The 22,731-nt window shown below is 40.3% G+C and overlaps 1 protein-coding gene across 1 annotated transcript in view; it reads left to right on the forward strand.

The window, feature by feature from the left end:
- hpse (heparanase) overlaps nt 1-18,728 on the forward strand; it is a 38,979-nt gene extending 20,251 nt beyond the window's left edge. Inside the window, exons 8-12 of the mRNA XM_060851351.1 lie at nt 1,516-1,622; nt 4,266-4,380; nt 7,821-7,948; nt 12,547-12,693; nt 16,213-18,728. Of these exons, the coding sequence (XP_060707334.1) occupies nt 1,516-1,622; nt 4,266-4,380; nt 7,821-7,948; nt 12,547-12,693; nt 16,213-16,372 (657 nt within the window). The 3' untranslated portion in view covers nt 16,373-18,728. The remainder of the gene's footprint in view (nt 1-1,515; nt 1,623-4,265; nt 4,381-7,820; nt 7,949-12,546; nt 12,694-16,212) is intronic.
- The last annotated feature ends 4,003 nt before the right edge of the window (nt 18,729-22,731 follow it).

The raw sequence follows: 22,731 nt of genomic DNA on the forward strand, positions 1-22,731 counted from the left end.
CTTTAATTTTGGTGCTACCTCATGAATAACAGTGTTTGACTTACAGCATACTATTCGGTAAAGTGTTAGTGTTCAGCTGTTAGACAAGTGCATGACATCAGTTTATAAATTTACTCCTCACTACCAAATGTTTGAAAATGATGGAAACTCGTAACTGCAGCTTCTAAAATCTGCTCCAAAAGATATATAATGTGAAGATCATTTGTTTCTCTCCCAATTGTTGCTGCTAGCTATCAAGTGTGCGTGAGCTGTGCAGTTTACACACACAACTTTCCTATGTAACTTAAAATTAAACATATTCTTTTTGCTCAGATCATGGATAGAGATGCTGAACAATCTTTCCTTAAGTGATTTCTTTATTTTGGAATGAGTCCTTTTCACAGCTCCTGGCCTCTTGCGTCTGCAAATGTCAGATCAAATTAAAATGGATAACAACGTTCACTGTTCCCCAAGTGCCTCTATTTCCTATACATTTTACAGGTCATTTACAAATGTCAGACCGAGGTAATCAACGTCTCTTTTAGACTGTCTAACATGCTGGGTCATGGAACAATTCATGCACTTTCAATGATGCACAATTACCATACAGTGTCTTTAAATGGAAAAGAAAACTGCTGGAAATATTCAGCAGATCAGATAGCATCTGTGGAGAGAAGTTGGGTTAACTTTTGTGTTTCAGATATTCTGTAATGAGTAAGGATTAACAGTTGCTATTCCGCTGCTCCTCTGATGATAATCATCTTATAGAGTCAGAGAGATGTACAGCATGAAAACAGACCCTTTGGTCCAACTTGTCCATGCCGACCAGATATCCCAACCCAACCTAGTCCCATTTACCAGCACTTATTTCATATCCATCTAAACCCTTCCTATTCATATACCCATCCAGATGCCTTTTAAATGCTGTAATTGATCCAGCCTCCACCACTTCCTCTGGCAGCTCATTCCATACACGCACCACCCTCTGTGTGAAAAAGTTGCCCTTTAGGTCCCTTTTACATCTTTCCCCTCTCACCCTAAACCTATGCTGTCTAGTTCTGGACTCTCCCACCCCAAGGAAAACACCTTGTCTATTTATCCTATGTATGCCCCTCATAATTTTATAAACCTCCAAAAGGTCACCCCTCAGCCTCCGATGTCCCAGGGAAAACAGTCCCAGCCTATTCAACCTCTCCCTATAGCTCAAATCCTCCAATCCTGGCAACATCCTTGTAAATCTTTTCTGAACCCTTTCACGTTTCATAACATCCTTCTGATAGGAAGGTCAGCTCAATCTGAAATGTTAACAGTCCAGATGCTGCCTGATCAGCTGTATATTTCCAGCATTATTTTGTTTTATCTCAGACTTCTAGAATACACAGTAGTTTTGGTTATGACTTATTTTTATGAATATACTTTTCAAAAATAAATATTTGTTTCTGGCTTAAATATATCATAATCTTGTTTTCATGGTTCAGTCAATAATAATATTGATCTTCACATTAACATTAAGCTCTTATACTTCCCTTACCACAGATTGCTTCTAAAATTGCTCCTGAAAAGAAGGTATGGTTAGGGGAGACTAGTTCAGCTTTCGGAGGAGGAGCTCCTGATCTCTCAGACAAATACGTAGCTGGTTTTATGTGAGTAGCAAGCATTCATTATCCTGTAAGCCACTTGTAAGAGCTAATTCCTCAGTTAATTTATAGCACAGTGGTCAGCACATTTATATCATTTCAGAATGAAGCCAGATAAATAGTAAAATCAATGTAGATTATCATTCCCCCTGGTCTACTTCAAAATATGAGCTCAGCCCACCATCTGAAGACCACCCAGTTTTACTTATGCTAATGTTTCCTCTTCAGCCATCCCTTTTCCAGTGTTCTCAATTTTTGCTCTGAGACATTCAATTCCACCGCCTCCCGTACCCCCCTCCCCCGAAGTTGGATTGAAGTGTCCTAACCTCATTTGCTGTAAGACCCCATAGGTCTAAGAAATTTTCATCCAATTAATTTGACTGATTGTGCTAATTTGACCAGAGGATGCACGGTGGCACAATGGTTAGCACTGTTGCCTCACAGTGCCTGAGACCCGGGTTCAATTCCCGACTCAGGCGACAGACTGTGTGGAGTTTGCACGTTCTCCCCGTGTCAGCGTGGGTTTCCTCCGGGTGCTCCGGTTTCCTCCCACAGTCCAAAGATGTGCAGGTCAGGTGAATTGGCCATGCTAAATTGCCCGTAGTGTTAGGTAAGGGGTAAAATGTAGGGGTATGGGTGGGTTGCGCTTCGGCGGGTCGGTGTGGACTTGTTGGGCCGAAGGGCCTGTTTCCACACTGTAAGTAATCTAATCTGTAAGGAGGATGGTCCAATGTCTAACATGCTGACACTGATAGGCAATGAATGGGTTATATCCAAGAGAAAAGCAAATTAGAAAAAAAATTTACAAGTTCTAAAGCTGGAGCGTCGGAGGCTGAGGGGTGACTTTATAGAGGTTTATAAAATCGTGAGGGGCATGGATACGATAAATAGACAAAGTCTTTTCCCTGGGGCGGGTGAGTCCAGAACTAGAGGGCATAGGTTTAGGGTGAGAGGGGAAAGATGTAAAAGAGACCTAAGGGGCAACTTTCTCATGCAGAGGGTGGTACGTGTACGGAATGAGCTGCCAGAGGATGTGGTGGAGGCTAGTACAGTTGCAACATTTAAAAGGCATTTGGATAGGTATATGAATAGGAAGGGGTTGGAGGGATATGGGCTGGGTGCTGGCAGGTGGGACTAGATTGGGTTGGGATGAATGAGTTGGACTGAAGGGTCTGTTTCCATGCTGTACATCTCTATGACTCTATGCAATGTTTTATACAATTTTTTGCACCTCCTCCAATTTGTGGAACATCAACAAGGAATTCAAATGATGAACTGGATGGAAAGGTGTCCCCCAGTGTCTCATTGTAATTTCAATCCCTCTGTCAAGATGAACAAGTGTAATAGAATTACCATGAGGTACCTGAGGGTTTGGAATCTGTTCCTGTCCTTGTCTACTTGCTGAGGGAGGTTCAGAATCACCCTTCAGTACCTTCACGAAATGACCATTAATCATAGATGTGCTCTGACTGACTTGGATAACTACTAAACTGAATCACAGTCAACCACAGGATACAATCATAGAATCCCTATAGTGCAGAAAAAGGCCACTTGATCCATTGAATCTGCACTGACATTCCAAAAAGCATCCCACCCAGACCCACCCCCATCATCCCACATGGTTTTTTTTAACCACCTAATATGCACATCTCTGGACACTACAGAGCAATGTTTAGCATGGCCAATTCACCAAATGTGGGCTTCCTCTGGGTGCTCCGGTTTCCTCCAACAGTTCAAAGATGTGCAAATTAGGTGAATTAGCCATGCTAACATGCCGATGATATTGAGGATGTGAAGGTTAGGTGCATTAGTCAGGGGAAGTGTAGAGTAATAGGGTAGGGGAATGGGTCACTCTTCAGAGGGTCGGGTGTGGACTTATTGGACCTAATGGCCTGTTTCCAGACTGTAGGGATTCTATGATCAAATCACATCTTTTGAACGTAGGAGGAAACACACATAGACATAGGGAGAACATGCAAACTCCCAAAGCTGGAATTGAACCCAAGTCCCTGGCATTGTGAGGCAGCATAGCTGATCACCATATCACTCGAATTATATTCCTTCTTCCAACACTTGAATCATTTGTCCAAAGATGTTGCAGGATTAGTAATGAGAACACTGACGAATTATACCCTTGTCCCCCTGTCCTTGGTTGGACATAGTTGTGATGGCACTGTTGAGTTTGTTTGTTAGGCACCTACTGCAACAACAACTTGGACCTGCTAATTCGCGTGGGAAACGAAAAGTTTTAATCACTAGTCATTCTGTTCTGTTAATAAAGCCATCAAGCTTAAAGAATACTGCATCATACTGTGGAGAGTTTGGGTTTCAATGCATTGGAGACTGCTTTTCATATCACTTAATGTTATAATCCAGAAATCCAATTAGCAGAGGATACAACTGGAGCCAAACTTAATGTAACTTTTGATATTTATTTACAAGTTACACATTGTGTGTGCACATCTTACAACCCAACAATCACAGTCTTAGTTTGTGGAGGTCCAGGTGAATCTCCAGCTAACACCCACTACCTGCAAGCATTTCAGATATAGGTGCTGGATTTTCAGAATGGCTGTTTTGTTTTATCTATTGAGTCAATATGAGAGGCATTTGATCAGCCCAGGTGCTCATCATCTCATTATTTTACAGGTGGTTGGACAAACTTGGACTGTCGGCTAAATTGGGCATTGATGTTGTTATCCGACAGGCTTTGTTTGGAGCAGGGTTTTATCAGCTGGTGGATAGGACTCTTGACCCATTACCAGTATGTATGATACAGTTTTTAATTTTAAGTAATAATTTTAAAAGACACTGAAACTAACATTCACTTTGCACTGTGATTTCACGATCTACACACATTTTATTCTTGATTTGACCAAGACCTAATTTAAAGAATCTTGGGTGGGCAGGGCTGTTAATTTGGATAGACAGGCAGGAGGCTGGAAGAACACAGCAAGCCAGGCAGCATCAGGTGGTGGAGAAGTCAACATTTCGGGTGTAACCCTTCAGGACTGAGGATGGATGTGCAGGAGTTGCAGATAAGGGGGTGAGGTGGAGGGGGTGGGAGAGTGAGGTAAGGTAAGGATTGGTGAACATACGTAGAAGGTATGACCTGGTTGGTTAATGGGAGGAATGAATCAAGTTGGTAACTGGAAGGAAGGGTGAATCAGAGGAATGGAAGGGAAGGTGAGGGGCTTGAACAGGATGGTAAGGGAGGTTATCTGAAATTGGAGAACTCCATGTTGAGTCCTCTGGGCTGTAGGCTGTCCAGGTGGAAGATGAGGTGTTGTTCCTCCAACTTATGGTTTGATTGGCTGTAGGAATGGAGAGGCCAAGGATGGTCATGTCGGAAAGGGAGTGGGAAAGGTAATTAAAATGGGTCGTGACGGGAGCTCAGGTCGACCCCTGCAATGGAGGAGCCCAACAATGCTTGTGTGTAGCTTTTAAAACATCTTCCTCCTTTCCTATGACCTTGTCCTCTCTGACATGACTGGAAAATCATGAACAGAAATATGTTTTCATTATGAAATAGATTCAGGCAATTTCATCCTCATTCAATAACCATTTTGTGGGTTGTTGAGACAGGTGGAGATTTGAACAATACAGGAAGGATTATGTGTGCTGCAGGCTGACTGTTTAGAAACATTCACAATTTTCATTGCATGTTCTCCATTTGACTTGGAATGTTCAATGCTATCACAGGTTGCAAACCAGACAGCATTTTATGGGTGAGTTGGTAGTTGGAGTGTGTGTGTGTTTGTGTGTATCATTTACAGTTTACCATACTGCCATTGAAGGTGTGATATTCTGCTGCAGTCAGGCAATTTGCAAGATCAGGATTGTTGAATTTACCTCTTGCACTCCAGCGCAGAATGCCACTTTACCCTTTCACTGATAAGGGTGGGCTGTGGACCTAAGTGGAAGGGAATGAAAACAGGATTGTCAACACTCTAGAATTTCTCTAGAAGCTCCAGGAATTAATGAAGCTCCTAGACACTGCAAAATAGCAATAATTCATAATTATCTAGGGAACATCACAGCATAGGTGCACCCTTTGGAAAGATGAAGAGGTGCTGCTGACACCTCAATCATCATTAAGAAGGTAAGAAGATTTATTTAACTCCAAGTAAATTGTTTCTTGATATAGTACTTAGACAGGAGCTTTTCCATTGAAATAGAGAGACAACTGATCTGGTTATATTAACTGCTTTAAATTGCCATTGCTAGTGGCTCTCCATTGATTTATACAGAGAGTGAAAAATAGTAAGAGCTACTTATCGAGTACATTTAACATGAAATTAAATGATTTAATCTGGCAGGGCAGGTAAATATTTATGATTGAGGTAAGAGATTATACAGGGGAAACAATATTATCTCTCAGGATTTGGTGCCTATTTATCTCAGAGAAAGTGTGTTTCTTTGGAAAAAAAAGGCACTGAATTATCAAAATTGTATATGGTGGAGAGAATCATTGTACTTCACTCACAATTTTAACCTTTTAATTATTCATTCTTGGGATGCAGATGTCCCTAACAAGACTGACATTTATTGCTCATCTCTCGTTATCTTCCAACATGTGGTCTTTTTGAGCTGCGGGTAAGAATTTAATGCATAATTGAGTGGCTTGCTCGGCTGTTTCAGAAGGCAGTTGAGTAAAAAGTGAGGTCTGCAGATGCTGGAGATCAGAGCTGAAAATGTGTTGCTGGTTAAAGCACAGCAGGTCAGGCAGCATCCAAGGAACAGGAATTCCTGATGAAGGGCTCTGGCCCGAAACGTCGAATTTCCTGTTCCTTGGATGCTGCCTAACCTGCTGTGCTTTAACCAGCAACACATTTTCAGCTCAGAAGGCAGTTGAGTCAACTTCATTGGTATTGCACAGGAGTTACATAGAGCCAGGTTAGATTAGAAACAGCAGGTTTTCTCTCTAAAGATTCTTGGTGAACCAGTTAACTTTTTTTTTTGACAGTCCAATTGCTTTGTGGTTATTTTACTGAAACCATTTTTTTATTTCCAATTTTTTGTTTACATTAAGTTCTTAACCTGCAAAGGTGTGATTTGAAGCTGGCTTTGTGTGAGGAAATGGACAGATGTGGCACCATTGTGGTCATGATGGTAATCCGAGGCTTGAATGTATACCCCAGATACATGAGCTCAAATCCCACCACAGTCCCTGTGGAACTTAAATTTAGTTAATCAAATGTGAGACAAAAATCTAATATCCAAGCTGTCATCCTGTTTTCACCCCTCAGTCGAAGCAAAACGCTCAGAAACCCAGCATAGTTTTACTTCCTTCATCTTTATTCCAGGCCATGGAGGGAGACAGAACAATTGCCCATGTGCACAGGGACATGAGTTCACGGTCTCCTCTGGAACAGTAGTTTCTCAATGAACTATATAGTCATTTTACGGGGAGGAGCATCCAAATAAGGCAACATACATATTGATTGGGTGACCGTCACAATCAGCAAGTGTCAGTTGTAAGGATTAAGCCATCTGCTGTTACAGAATGAATAACTGGCTTCACATAATAAATATTTTTCACCTTGTTAAACTTACCTCACTTACTGAATGCTACCTCATCTTGTTAAATGGCTCTACATAATAAATGCTTTTCCACCTTGTTAATCCATTACCTTTGCCTGCAGCACCCCAATCCAGTTAAGTAAGTTGTTATCTGATCTGAGTCATGCTCAGCTGAACCTCTTGTTTTACAAAACTCAGAACTTAATTTCCCTGCCTGCTTATATCCTATACACATCCTCAAAGCAACTATGTAACTATTGGATTATTTGTTTTATTTTTCAAGAAAACACGTTTTGTTCACCAATATCTTTCAGGGAGGGAAATCTGATGCCCTTATCTGATATATATGCCACTTCTGGCAATTGGCTGGCTCTTAGCTATCTACTGAATTGGCTGAGCAAACCATTTGGTTTTATTTTAAGATGCTGAATCATCAGACAATTTGGAAAAGGCAATAAAAGTTGTCTTACTAGTGACGCCAAATTTCTGTGAATAAATTCTTTAAAAGCCCTGTAACATAGCAATTATACAAAGAAACTGTCAAATCTACTTGAATCTGGTTCTGTAATTGACTGCAGGCTGTCTCGCATATTACAGTTTTAGTATCTGTCTCCTCATCTTTAGGAATTCCTGATTAAAACAAACATACCTAAAAAACCTTTTATTTTCTGTTCTTTGCAGGATTATTGGCTTTCTCTCATTTATAAAAGACTTGTCGGCACCAGGGTACTGAACGTATCTGCTGGGTACAAAGACACAGCCGACAATGGAACCTTACGGGTGTACATGCACTGTACCAACCCCAACAGGTAAAGGACCTTCCTGAATACTTTTCTTACCTAATGCTGGTGTAGAGCATTTTTTGTATTTTATTTGAATGCTTATTGATTGAACCAAGTGGTTGCTGCTACTGTCATGGACTTATGATCGAAGGCCCAGATGACAATGTCAGACTTTCACTTCAGTTTATTAACAGAGCAGAATTTATACCTTATCTTATACCCACACAATAACAGAGAACTTGAATTTCTATAGCAACTTTCACAACCTCCAAGATGTCCCAAAAGGCCTTCCAGACAATGAAATGCTGTGGCAGTGTGGTCACAATTGTAATCGAGGAAACAGCCAATCTATACACAGACTCTCACGAACAGCAAAATGATAACGACTAGATAAGATTGTGTGTGGTAAGATTGGTTGATGAATAAGGATTGGCCAGAACCTCCCTCCCCATCCCCCGACTCCCTTCCAATCCCCTCCCCCTCCCTGCCACCAACCGGATTCATTCTACCTCTACCTCTACCTCCCTCTACCTGTCTTCACCTATCCCCACTTTACTACCCTGTCCCTACCTCTCCCTTTATCTGCAGCTCCCTCTGTGCCCTCCCCCCCCCTCAGTCCTGAAGAACAGTTATACCCAAAACATTGACTTCTACATTTCCTGATGCTGCCTGGCTTGCTGTGTTCTTCCAGTATCCTGCCTGTCTACTTCTTTAAAATAGTGTCATTGTATCTTTTACACCACCTGAGTTAGAAATGAAGTGAACTGAACACGAAAGCATCATTTATAAATGGTGCAATGACTTCTTGTTTTGTTTTCTAAATTGACTTCTACATGTAGTTTTAATCCATTATGAATGCACTCTTTTCATAAAGAATTCAATGATGTGTTAAGTGAAAAATAAAAGATTTAGCAAACCTTCAACTTAAGACCCCAGTAATTTTGAATTGAAGATATGGAGGTTTTATTAAAACAAAGCATTCAATATATGCTAAGGAGCAGAGAGGAAGTCTTGCCATATATACCTCATGGAGAGCTTGCAAATTGATAGTATTTGGCTGCTAAATAGGATGCTATTTCAGTTTCCACTTCAAAAACATTTTTGCTGATGAAGACAAGAAATTGGATTTAGAAATCATGCTATCCTGTCTGACCCATTTTAGAATAGTTCAATGTCAAGTAAATTCTTTGTGGCAGCTATTTTGTCCATAACACTGCCCCACACAAAAAAAAAGAAGAAACAACTAATCTATTCTTGGTGATGGAACTGGTTGAAGAGAGAATTTTGGCCTAGACATCCTTAGGCTCTTGTTTTCTTTTAACATCCTGAATCAGAAAGATCGATTTGTATTTGATGTAGCAGCTTTCTTAATCTCATGTTGCCCCAAAACACTTTGCAGTCAATGGGATATTTTTAAAATGTATTCCCTGTTATAAAGTGGAAGGAAGGTGCAGTCCAATCAAAAACTGTAATTCAAACACAGATCTGTTCAGTTGAGTTTTCCTGTTCAATTTGAAATTCATTTGTTTAAAAAAGTTTAGGTTTTCTTGTAAAACAGTAAAAGCAAAGGACAGACCAAAATTTTAGCTGTCCAGCATTGTTGTGAGTTGGAGTTAATTGTTAACGCAAAAAAATAAAAAGTTGGAGCCCTACATTTTTTTAATGATGTTGAAACAATTTTGGCATTTACTTTTAAGTTTTAAGACGTGGGTAATGTGGATTGTAATAATTCTGATAAAGGTCAAAAAGAAATGTCATACTGTTACTTGGAAGATTTATCTGTAATTATCTGAAGCTTTGTGACCTGAAGTGAAATTGTAGGGGGAGAAGAAATTATAGATAAGTGTTCCAAGTTAGCATAGCATGAACTTTCTTCCTGACATTTGGATTATTACATTCCAAAATTAGTTGCAACTGTGGCCTATATGCTATCCTTCCAGGGCACCCCATTCAATATTTCTTCTTTTCCTGCTAGAAATCCTCTAACAATTCCCTTTTCTTCAACCCTTCTGATAGGCTCTATCAATGCCCAAGACTTACTCTGAACCCCCACAAATTTGTTAATGACACGTCCAAACCGAGTTCATGATTTAGATTGTGTGTAATTTAGAGAACACAAATAATTAAACCACAACATGCAGATGTAATTTCATGTGAACATTTTGCTGTGCTTCAATTTTATATTCTAATTTCATATTGAATTAATTAACTAGTAATACACTTCTGTATAACCTTAACATGCTTGGTGGAAGGTATGAAAGTGACCTATTATGGCAGAACGGTGTAATTGCAATGGTACATGTGTACATGCACAATATATGTTAGAAATATATGCCTATGACAGAAAGAACATGAACACACATTACACGTGTATCAAATTAACAAAATAATTGACGGCCGATCTATAGTTCATTTGTCAGGGCAGTGCCTTGACCAATCAGAATCGACCTATCTGATTTCAGTTTTTTTAAAATTGAGGCAGTCATAATCTAACCTACTCTGTGGCAACATCTCTTCCAATCAGAGTCCCTTTTCCAACCAATCAGCAGTCTATGCTCACACAATATAAAATTTTGTTCTCATTTTACAATTTTATTCTTGTGAATGTTCTGATGAGTGCAAGACGAAAGCTTGACAAAATGTGACCTTTTTCAGCAATACTCAGTGTTTACACTACAGAATGTCTATTGATAAACATAATTTATTAAGTTCTTTGAATTTAAAGGTTAACTGTATAAAATGAATGTATTAATACTTCCATTAATGTCTAAAGGACCAGACTAATTATTTCTACAATAACATCATTCAGCCTTTGCCAAGCTTCATACCATGTGCCTCTCTTATTTGTGTGATAAGAAAGTAGTGCAATAGACACTTATATTTCCAATTTAATTTTAATGGCATAAATCTGGGCAGAAGTCCATCTAAGAATTATTTGTTTTGTGCTTTTTTTTATTCCAAAGAGTGAGATTAAATTGTCTCATTTTGAAATACAATTGCTGGGACTAAAGTCACAGCAGTGTGATGTTTTGCTATTTTCTTGTTTTCTAAATAGGCTGCAAATAAAATTCTTCAAAGGAAACGTGCAATCATTTTGCAGTGGGAATATGGGCAGAATTCCCTGCCCCTGCTGTATTGAGCTTGGTGATGCATGGGGACCCTGCCTCCATTCAATCTCAACACTGATTAAGTCCAACATAACTCAGCTATCTGGCTTTCCCACTGTTGACAGTTGAGGGCCTCAATGCCCAGTTACTTCCTCATCCCATCACTGCTGGACTTCGGCAGGCAGCAGACTCAGTCAGTAATGCTCGTAGGCTTCTGAAGGTCCTTCATGTACAGGCACTCAGTACCTGACCAAGGAACCTGCATCATGGAGGACAGCCATTTGCTATTCTCATCACTTTCCTGTGCCTGGGTCCATTGGTGACCCTGTGCCCGCACTGGTGCATTACCAGCAGCAGCCACCAATACCCAGTGGAGCTGTTGGCCTCTATCAGGAAGTAGTCTTGGCACTGGGACCTCTGCTCCCAACATCCTTGATGGCAGAGAAAGCCTAACGCTGCTCAGTTGTACTTAATGAGAAAATGACACAGGATTCTAAAAGACAATTAGTTAGGGGAGGTGACGGTCTAGTGGTATTATGCTGGATAGCTAATCCAGAGACCCAGGTAGTGTTCGGGGGATCTAGGTTTGAATCCTGCCATGACAGATAGTGGAACTTGAGCTCAATTAAGATGACCTGAATCCATTGCTGATTATCAGAAAATCCTACCAGGTGCACTCATGTCCTTTCGGGAAGCAAATCTGCCATCCTTACCTGGTGTGGCCTACTTGTGACTCCAGACCCACAAGTGATTGGCTTTTACTAGCCAATTAGGGATGGGCACTAAATGCTGGCATAGCCAGTGATGCCCTCTTCCTGTGAATAAAGAAAAAGGTCTCTGTCACCTCCAATAAATAATGTTGCCATAGACAAGAGGGCTGCTCTTTCATTAAAGAGAGAGTTTAATCTGACCATCAGCCTTAGGCAAGGGGAAAGATTGAGAAGGTGGGACCTTCACAGTGACCTCAGGTGATCTGGGAATTGAACCGGCAGCGTTGGCGCCAGTCTGCATTACAAATCAGCTGTCCAGCCAACTGACCTAACTGAAACCCTACCTCCATGAAATATCTGCCTGTTTTGTATGTGTGTGTGTGTGTGTGTGTGTTTTTCATTAGCTAGTACCCAGAATAATATGCTCAAGGAGTGAATGATTTTGTAAATAAGGCATTGACAATAGCTTATTAATACTCAGAAGTCACATGGCACCAGATATAGTCCAACAGTTTTATTTGAAATCACAAGCTTTCGGAATGCCACTCCTTTGTCAGGTGAAGTCGGGTGAACTTTACCTGATGAAGGAACAGCACTCTGAAAGCTTGTGATTTCAAATAAACTTGTTGGACGATAACCTGGTGTTGTGTGACTTCTGACCTTATCCACCCAGTCCAACACTGGGACCTCCACATGTACTAATACTCAGCATGGAATTTGAGTGCACACGTAGTATTGGGAGGATCAACTGAAGAACTTGATTAATGATTATCGACAATAATACTAATTCATCTTTCTCCACTTCCAGTTACATCTATCGAAAGGGATCAGTAACGATGTTTGCTTTAAACCTGAGTGACCAAGACAAACACATTCTCCTTTGCTGCTCTTTGTTCAACAAAACTATTCAGTACTTGCTTCAACCTGGTGACAGTAGCAGAGGATTATATTCACAGTAAGTACACCTTTGGCGTTTAACAAATTCAGTGACTAGTTATCTCAAAGAATTTATGATGATCTGCATTGAGCCAATGTTCCGCATTTTATTTCACTTTCACAAACTGCTTGAAGAGGTCAAACTATGTGTCATTTCTATGGAAAGCATTTCCATTACCTGCCCCATTACCATTACCACTGCAACCCCACCATGATCCTTCCCTCACTGCCTCCTAACCACCCAAACCCCACCATCACCGTGTAATCCTGGTTCAGACAGATTTGAGTCCAGCTGCTATTGCTTGCATTGTACCTTCTGGCCATCAACCAGTGAAGTGCTTTTGAAGTTTAAATGGGGGAAAATGCAACAATGAATTTGCATATTACAAAAGGCCACAATTAGAGACGGGCTACATAACCAAGCCATAGCTGTAAGGATAAAAATAATCAGGATACAGAGAGACTATCCTTCGTTTTCTTTAAATAGCAGCATTAGAATTTTTTCACGACATCTGAAGTAGCTGTGCAGCATTCCCTCTGCACCATACTCTCCATCTCGACTATCTGCTCAAATCCAGCAGTGGGTCTTATATCCATTAACTTAATTCAGAGGCATGAATACAACTGTCAGGACCAAGTAGATGTTCTAGCTCCTGAGACTCTATCTGTTGTGTGGCGGACAAACTGCAAAAGTGTTATCGTAATTTATAAAATTGATAGTTTCTGTGTTCCTGCTCATCGTTTTTTGTGGTGTGGGAGGAACTAATTATAATTCAGTTAATGAGAAAGCAAGTAAATATAGGCCCCTTGGACACTCTGGGTGGGCGTACTTGCAACATTTATTTTTAAAACAGCCCCATTTAAAGTCGGTACATTCATAATATCAGTCACCCCAAGGTATTAATTACTTGTGTTTAATGTCACCAGTGTTTGATCTCTGCTGTGATGTCTGCATCAGTTGCAATAGACCTTGCTTCCCCAGGCTCCTATTTGGAGGTGTATGTCCTGGCCTGCAGCCTTGAGAGAAGCATCCACACAGTTTCCAGGACACAGAGTACCAGAATCTGGGAAAGTGAAGGACTTAGTGGGTGAGACTGGCAGATAAAAGAAAAACTGTGAGATGATTGTGCAGGAAAATCTATCAAGAGTAGAGGCTGGAATACAGTTGAGATGTCTGAAAGATTCGAGGAGCGAGGTCTGGCTACTGCATAGCTGTGTTGGGGCAGCTGCTGTAGATTGTAATTGAGTGTCCCCCCGTCCATGATGTTGGCTCTTGATCGGAAGGAAGGGTGACACTTTTTCTTCCAAGTGGATTAGTCCATGTGTGGGTGTCACCACTTCCTAGTTAAATATATTAAGGACAAAAGGGTAACTAGGGAGAGAAATGGGCCCCTCAAAGATCAGAGCTGAAAATGTGTTGCTGGAAAAGCGCAGCAGGTCAGGCAGCATCCAAGGAGCAGGGAAATTGACATTTCGGGCATGAGCCCTTCTTCGGGCTCATGCCCGAAATGTCGATTCTCCTGCTCCTTGGATGCTACTAACCTGCTGCGCTTTTCCAGCAACATATTTTCAGCTCTGATCTCCAACATCTGCAGTCCTCACTTTCTGCTCAAAGATCAGTAAGGCGGATTTGTGTAGAGCCACAGAAAATGGGGGAGATTCTAAATGAATATTTTGCATCAGTATTTACTGTGGAAAAGGATATGGAAGATATAGACTGTAGGGAAATAGATGTGACATCTTCCAAAATGTCCAGATTACAGAGGAGGAAGTGCTGGATGTCTTGAAACGGTTAAGGGTGGATAAATCCCCAGGGCCTGATCAGGTGTACCCGAGAACTCTGTGGGAAGCTAGAGAAGTGATTGCCGGGCCTATTGCTGAGATATTTGAATCATCAATAGTCACAGGTGAGGTGCCAGAAGACTGGAGGTTGGCAAACGTGACGCACTGTTTAAGAACGGTGGTAAGGACAAGCCAGGGAACTACAGACCAGTGAGCCTGACCTCAGTGGTGGACAAGTTGTTGAAGGGAATCCTGAGAGACAGGATGTACATGTATTTGGAAAGGCAAGGACTGATTAGGGATAGTGAACATGGCTTTTTGCGTGGGAAATCATGTCTCACAAATTTGTTTGAGTTTTTTGAAGAAGTAACAAAGAAGATTGATGAGGGCAGAGCAGTAGATATGGTCTATATGGACTCCAGTAAGGCATTCGACAAGGTTCCCCATGGGAGACTGATTAGCAAGGTTAGATCTCATGGAAAACAGTGAGAACTAGCCATTTGGATACAGAACTTGCTCCAAGGTAGAAGACAGATGGTGGTGGTGGAGGGTTGTTTTTCAGACTGGAGGCCTGTGACCAGTTGAGTGCCACAAGGATCGGTGCTGGGCCCTCTACTTTTTGTCATTTACATAAATGATTTGGATGCGAGCATAAGAGGTACAGTTAGTAAGTTTGCAGATGACACCAAAATTGGAGGTGTAGTGGACAGCGAAGAGGGTTACCTCAGATTACAACAGGATCTGGACCAGATGGGCCAATGAGCTGAGAAGTGGCAGATGGAGTTTAATTCAGATAATTGCGAGGTGCTGCATTTTGGGAAAGCAAATCTTAGCAGTACTTATACACTTAATGGTAAGGTCCTAGGGAGTGTTGCTGAACAAAGAGACCTTGGATTGCAGGTTCATAGCTCTGTGAAAGTGGAGTCGCAGGTAGATAGGATAGTGAATAAAGCGTTTGGTATGCTTTGCTTTATTGGTCAGAGTGTTGAGTACAGGGGTTGGGAGGTCATGTTGCGGCTGTACAGGACATTGGTTAGGCCACTGTTGGAATATTGCTTGCAATTCTGGTCTCCTTCCTATTAGACAGATGTTGTAAAACTTGAAAGGGTTCAGAAAAGATTGACAAGGATGTTGCCAGGGTTGGAAGATTTGAGCTATAGGGAGAGGCTGAACAGGCTGGGGCTGTTTTCCCTGGAGCGTCAGAGGCTGAGGGGTGACCTTATAGAGGTTTACAAAATTATGAGGGGTATGGATAGAATAAATAGACAAAGTCTTTTCCCTGGGGTTGGGGAGTCCAGAACTAGAGGGCAAAAGTTTAGGGTGAGAGGGGAAAGATATAAAAGAGACCTCAGGGGCAACTTTTTCACACAGAGGGTGGTACGTGCATGGAATGAGCTGCCAGAGGATGTGGTGGAGGCTGGTACAATTGCAACATTTAAGAGGCATTTGGATGGGTATATGAATAGGAAGGATTTGGAGGGATATGAGCCGGGTGCTGGCAGGTGGGACCTAGATTGGGTTGGGATATCTGGTCAGCATGGACAGGTTGGACAGAAGGGTCTGTTTCCATGATATACATCTCTATGAATCTATGACTCTATAACTGAAGAATCTTTGAGAATAATCCAATGGCATTGTGCATGTAATTCCCATAGTCTTCATGAGACGGTGAAATTTAGTCCAATTTGTCAGAAGGGGGCAAGTGCAATAGGCAAGTGCACCGCATGAGAAATCAAAACTTATGTCTGATTCTTAGGTCTGTTCAACTCAACGGCAAGCTTCTCAAAATGGTGGACAGGACGACATTGCCAATTATCACTGGGAAAGTGCTACAACCAGGAAAACCGATTGTTCTCCCTGCTCTTTCCTACGCATTCTATGTGGTTCAAGATGCTAAGGCCCCTGCTTGTCAATGAAAGAACATCAAGGAAATGGTACAACTAGCAGTGGTTTGAACTTAATCTTGCACCGAGTTAAATATTTGCTGGAGATCATACTAAGTTCTACGAAACCTCATGGATTCTCCATGACCTCTTTACCAAAAAGGACCAAGATTTCTAACCACGAATATAAAGCTGTCACTTGGAGTCTGTTAATTGGGCTGCACTTTTGAGTGTGAGTGAAGGTGAATTGAAATTTGCCTGCCAGAATGCAAAATCTGATTTTGACTGTTCTTCCCAATTCCAGATGTAATGGGGAACCAAGGTTCTGGTGAGAATGAGGAACAAATGGTTATCAGTTTCAGTCAAGAAATTGCTCGAGAAATTTATCAGAAAGAAATAACGACCACCACCCCAACAGTAGAGGTGGTAATCACTCAAAGATGCTGAATGGATCAGACCTGGCATCTGCTCCACTGAACATTGTCCCCTCTATCACAGTCATATCCAAACAAGTGTTGAACTTCTGACTTGCATGTTGAAGTTACCAACACCTATTTTCGGCAGGTATCTGAATAGTTACCAATGCCAGTAACTTCCATACATTGATGTAGGTCATGTGCAAAGATTAGCTCATAAGACTGGAACTACTCCAAACTTGTCCTTTTTAAACTACTTGCATCTTTACTTTTCTAGTGAATTAATCTTCCTTCAATATCCAGGTGGTAGTCAAAATGTATATTGTATAAGTGTTTGACATAAGGTGCTACAATTTATTTGTTTTTTGTTTTTTTTTAATATTGTTTCCATTTCTGTGAATATTTAGCTTATAAAATTTCATTTTCCATAAACATTAAAAGCAAATTTGTCAGGTGTGGTGTCACTGAGCCAGATACATGCTGCCTCTATGTGGCTGGTGTGGGTGGCACTAAAATCCCTTTGGCATGGGTGAATGGCTATCAAATAGTCCAATGTGGGCATCTGTGAGTTGTGAAATTCTGCTGCAGCTATGCCTGCCAATTTTACACATTGCTGCACCAGCATTGGTGCTATCACTGTAATTACAGAAAGACCTAATTTAAATTTATTGTTGTACAGTTAAACAGTGTTAAATGTAGTAAAGGAACATACAGGGAAGAGTCACCATAATATATAAGAATTCTGTAGGCAGTTAGTGAACCTAAAACTATTGCCTTTAATCTGAACAAAGCAAGCTATTTCGATTGAGGCTAACATAAATTGGGAAGTTAAAAGATATGAACATACGTAGACAATTACACAAAAATGAATTCACAATGAACATACATTCCTTTGTGAAATAAAAACTCCACGGCAAAAATGAATCATCTGTAGCTAACAAAAAAAAGCAAATGTGATATTCAAGGAAGAGACTAATAACATTGCAAAAAGTAGTTAGTTTCAGAATTTGAAAGTTTGAAAATTCATTAAAGGATGACCAAAAATGGTAAAGATAAATAGGAAAGTAAACTAGCTAGGGGTACAAAAATAGATTGTAAAAGATTCTATATGTATCCAAAAAGAGTTTCTCAAGAGTATGTTGGGTTCCTTTGTGGCAGAGACAGGACAAATTAGAGGGAATAAGGAAATGGTACTGACATTAAACAAATGATTTTTATTTATCTTCAGTGTGAAACATGCAAAAAATATTCTGGATGTAATAGGGAACCAAAGGTTTGGTGAAGGTGAGGAACATATAGTGATCAGGTTCAGTCGGGAACAGGGCTGCTGAAAAAATTTATGGAAATAAAAACAAATGCACTGGACCCAATGGTCTAGAGAAAAAGAAGACAATGGAAGTGTTGATATATAGGCTTTGAACTCCTAGAACTCCCCCTGTTTGCAAGGTAGGAAATGTAACTCCAATGCACCAGAAAACAGCAAGAGAAAAAAGAAACGGTACAAAGGCCACTTAGCCTTATTTTAGTAGTAACAAGTGTTAAATCTATTATAAGGGTCATGATAACAAAGCTTCACCAACATTGGTGCTCTCACTGTAATTACAAAAAGGCCTAATTTAGGTTTATCCCACAAGCATTTAGGAAGTCAACACAGATTTATGAAAATGAAATCCTGTTTTGACTAATTCATCCGATTGTTTTGGTTAATGTTGTAACTAATAGAATGGATAAGGACGAACCATTAGATACAGTTTATTTGGATTTTCACAAGTATTTAAGATATTGGCTAAAACAGCAAATTGAATGGAGTAATATATTAGCACAATTGGAGATTGGTTACTGAGAGAAAACAGTAGGAATAAACAGGCTGGTAAACACACTGCAACTACTCATATCACAAGAATCAATGATTGTCTTTCAGATATCTACAATCTGTATTGATGATGGGATGGAGTGTAATGCAGAGTCTAGATTAGAGTGGTGCTGGAAAAGCACAGCAGGTCAGGCAGCATCCAAGGAGCGGGAAAATCGATGTTTTCTGCACCTCGGATGCTGCCTGACCCACTGTGCTTTTCCAGCACCACTCTAATCTAGACTCTGGTTTCCAGCATCTGCAGTCCTCACTTTTGCCTGGAATGTAATGCATCCGAAGTTTACTGGCAATGGAAAATTTCCATTGCCAGTAAACTTCGGATGTAAGGAAAGTAAGCATTCAGGAGGACAAAAGAAGCTGCAAAAGGATTCAGGTCAGTTTAATGAGTGGGGAAGAACATAGAAGGTAATAAACATGGGAGCATAGCTGGTACTGAGAGAAAGGAAGGAAGGCCAATTGTGCTGGCATTTGCACTATTAAAGATTTCTTGTGACATACCTATATCAACAGCCCACTTTTAACAATGTTAAAAATCACACAACACCCAGGTTATAGTCCAACAGGTTTAATTGGAAGCACACTAGCTTTCGAAGCATTGCTCTTCACCAGGTGATTAGTGGAGGGCTCAATCCTAATACACAGAATTTATAGCAAAAATTTACAGTGTGATGTAACTGAAATTATACATTGAAAAATTGATTGTCTGTTAAGCCTTTCATCTGTTAGAATACAGTGATAGTTTCACTTCCTTCATGTGTAAATCACAAAACCTTTTTTAAAAAAGTTGCATTCTCGGATTAGCTGTTAACAATGGTGATAGCTAGACAATATTTTGAAGGTGTTAGCCCCCTGTGTTCTCTGTCTATGACCTGATGTTTAGATTGATTCTAATATAAAAAGTGAGATAACAGAGTTCTACATGAATGCATACAGTTTTTGAGCAAAGTACAATGTAACCCTGCAAATACAAATTCACCCCACAAAATATATGTGTGCATGTGGGTCTTTGTCTGTCTATGTGTGTGTGTGTCTGTCTGTCTGGGGTGTGAGAAAGTGTATGTGTGTGTAGTGAATGCAGAGCATCTTACGTCTGTGAGGGGGTGCATGTGTGAGCGTGGGAGTGTGTGTGTCTGTAAGGGTGTGTGTGGGTGTCCATGTGTATAGGAGTGCCTGTGAGTGTGTGTGTATAGTGGAATGATGGTCACCTATAATTTGACATGAACCCCAGGTCCAGGTTGAGGCCCTCCCTATGGGTACCGAACTTAGTTATCATCCTCTGCTCAGCCACTTTTCGCTGCTGCCTGTCCCGAAGTCTGCCTTGGAGGATGGTCATCCGAAGGTCTGACGTCGAATGTCTTGGACCATTATTTTTAACAATGGAGGACTGGTTAGCTCAGTTGGCCTGAATGATTGATTGGTTTGTAATGCAGAGTGATGCCAACAACACTGGTTCGATTTCCATTCCAGCTTAAGTCACCACGAAGGTCCCATCTTCTCGACCTCACTCCTCAGCTGAGGCATAGTGACCCCTGGTTAGACCATCACCTGTCACTTCTCAAGACCGGTTCTATCACCCTCTGGAATTATGCTTACATTATTATTTAACAAGTGGTTAGTAAATGTGAACTAAATAAGTTGATGTCAGCAGGAAATTGATCATTCTGCATTGTTTCCTCTGTTTTGAAAAACAGTGTGTTTAGCTTTGAGTTTAATTTCTAGATCAACTGGAGAATATATTTCCTGTTGTTGGTGACTGCTTGAAATGTCTCCTTTATTAATATAATTCTTGTTGCCCACAAATTCTTCAAGATTAATTAAACGAAATTAGTGCGATACAATCTCGTTATATTAATGATGTTACATGCATTCTTTTGCACTTGATCAATTTTAGTACTGGAGCTTTAAAGGAATGTGTTTCATTTAAGGAAAAAGATTGTTACACAATAACTTATTTTGAATATTATGTATGACTGTAACTGATGTTAAGTCTTTTTTGAATAAAATATAATTGTGCTGTAATTGTGTGCTTTTGTTCAAACTGTATCAAGAATAATTGACCAGGCTAGGCCTCTCTTAGTATAAGAGAGACGATTAATGGGGAGCAATGATACAAATCTTTAAGATTATGAAAGGATTTGGTAGGATTGACATAAAAAATGTTTCCACTTATGGGTGAGAACAGAGCAAGAAGCTAGAAATACATGGAAGTCACTAATACATCCCCTAAGGAATTCAGAGGAAACTTTTTCACCCAGAGAGTGGTCAGAATGTTGAACCCGCTGCTACATGAAGTATTTGAGGCAAATAAAATGGATGCATTTAATCAGAAGCAAGATAAATGTAAGACAGACATTAATAGAAGGAATTTATGGAGTTAGATGAAGAGAGGTGGAAAGAGACTCATAAATACTAACATTAACCTGTTTCTGTGCAATAAACTCTTGCACAGACTTCCATAGGAGTTAGACAGACTTGCATAACTCTTATACAAGTTTATCTAACCCTGCACTGTGGCCTGCTTTTCTGTCAGTAATATTTCATGATAGCTTTGAAAATAAATTTGGGTTTCACTACATAAATAATAACATTATACAAATAAATTGATTTTAGCTACTCATTCTACACATCAGTGATTTGTCATTTTGTCAGATCTGAATGGGAAATTACACTGTATAGTTATAATCTTTCACTATTTTAAATTTAAATCTCTATCTATAAATATTTAACGATACAGTCCTGGGGCATGTTGCTAAACAAAGAGACCTTGGAGTGCAGGTTCATAATTCCTTGAAAGTGAAGTTGCAGGTAGACAAGGTAGTGAAGAAGGCATTTGCCCTTATTGGTCAGTGTACTGAGTATAGGAGTTGGGAGATCATGTTCTGGCTGTACAGGATGTTGGTTAGACCAATTTTAGAATATCGCGTGCAGTTCTGGTCTCCCTGATATAGGAATGATGTTGTGAAACTTGAACGGGTTCAGAAAAGATTTACAAGGATGATGCCCAGGTAGGAGGGTTTGAGCTATAGGGAGAGGCTGAATAAGCTAGAGCTGTTTTCCCTGGAGTGTTAGAAGTTGAGGGGTGACCTTATGAAGATTTGTAAAATCATGAGGGGCATGGATAGGATAAATAGACAAGGTATTATTCTGGGAGGGGGGGTGGGGGGGGGGGGGAGGTGTCCAAAAACTAGAGGGCATGGACTTAAGGTGCGAGGGGAAAGATTTAAAAGGGACCTAAGGGGCAACGTTTTCATGCAGAGAGTGGTGAGTGTATGGAATCAGTTGTCAGAGAAAGTGGTGGAGGCTGGTACAATTACAACATTTAAAGGCCTCTGGGTGGGTATATGAATAGGAAGGATTTAGAGGGATATGAGCCAAATGCTGGCAAATGGGACTAGATTTTATTAGGATATCAAGTTGGCATGGACGAGTCGGGCTGAAGGGTCTGTTTCCATGCTGTGCATCTCTGTGACTTGATTGTACAAGTTCTAGAGGAGTGATTTCTTAATAGGAGGCTGGACACCAAATTGGAAGCAGCTTAGCTGAGAATATTTGCATCAGTTTCATGTAGCCATAAACTATGAGACCAACAAGAAAAGTAACCATCCTATAAATCCTGGCTGTCTGTCTGAGTTAAGGAATGACTTTTTTCCTGTTTCTAGATATTAATTTATCTGTGATTCCAGCATTTCCTGAATAAAGTTCTAATAATACAGCTGTTTGTTGAACAACTTCAGCTTGATGATTTGATGCTCCACTTATACAGCAGAGTAAGAGAAGGAAAAGAAATGCATTCTTCAAGACAGCGTCATCCCTCTTCTTCTCTATTTAACACCTGGTTCCAATTCCATAAACAAATATCAGTGCTTAAAATAAAACAGGTCTACAGTAAAAATAGTGGGAACAGATGGTTCACTATTAACAGTACAGAGAATTGTAGATAGGGAAGATCAATTCATCAATGTAAATTATTAAGTATGCTAGTTCTGCTACTTACTAAAAGATATCTTGAATTAAAATCTATTGCAATCTTTCTTTCTGGATACAGGTGTTTCTGTAGCTACTGCATTAGTTTTTTTACACACTCTACCTCCACAATCAATGCA

This window comes from Hemiscyllium ocellatum, chromosome 36, assembly GCF_020745735.1.
Source record: "Hemiscyllium ocellatum isolate sHemOce1 chromosome 36, sHemOce1.pat.X.cur, whole genome shotgun sequence".
Lineage (NCBI taxonomy): Eukaryota > Metazoa > Chordata > Chondrichthyes > Orectolobiformes > Hemiscylliidae > Hemiscyllium > Hemiscyllium ocellatum.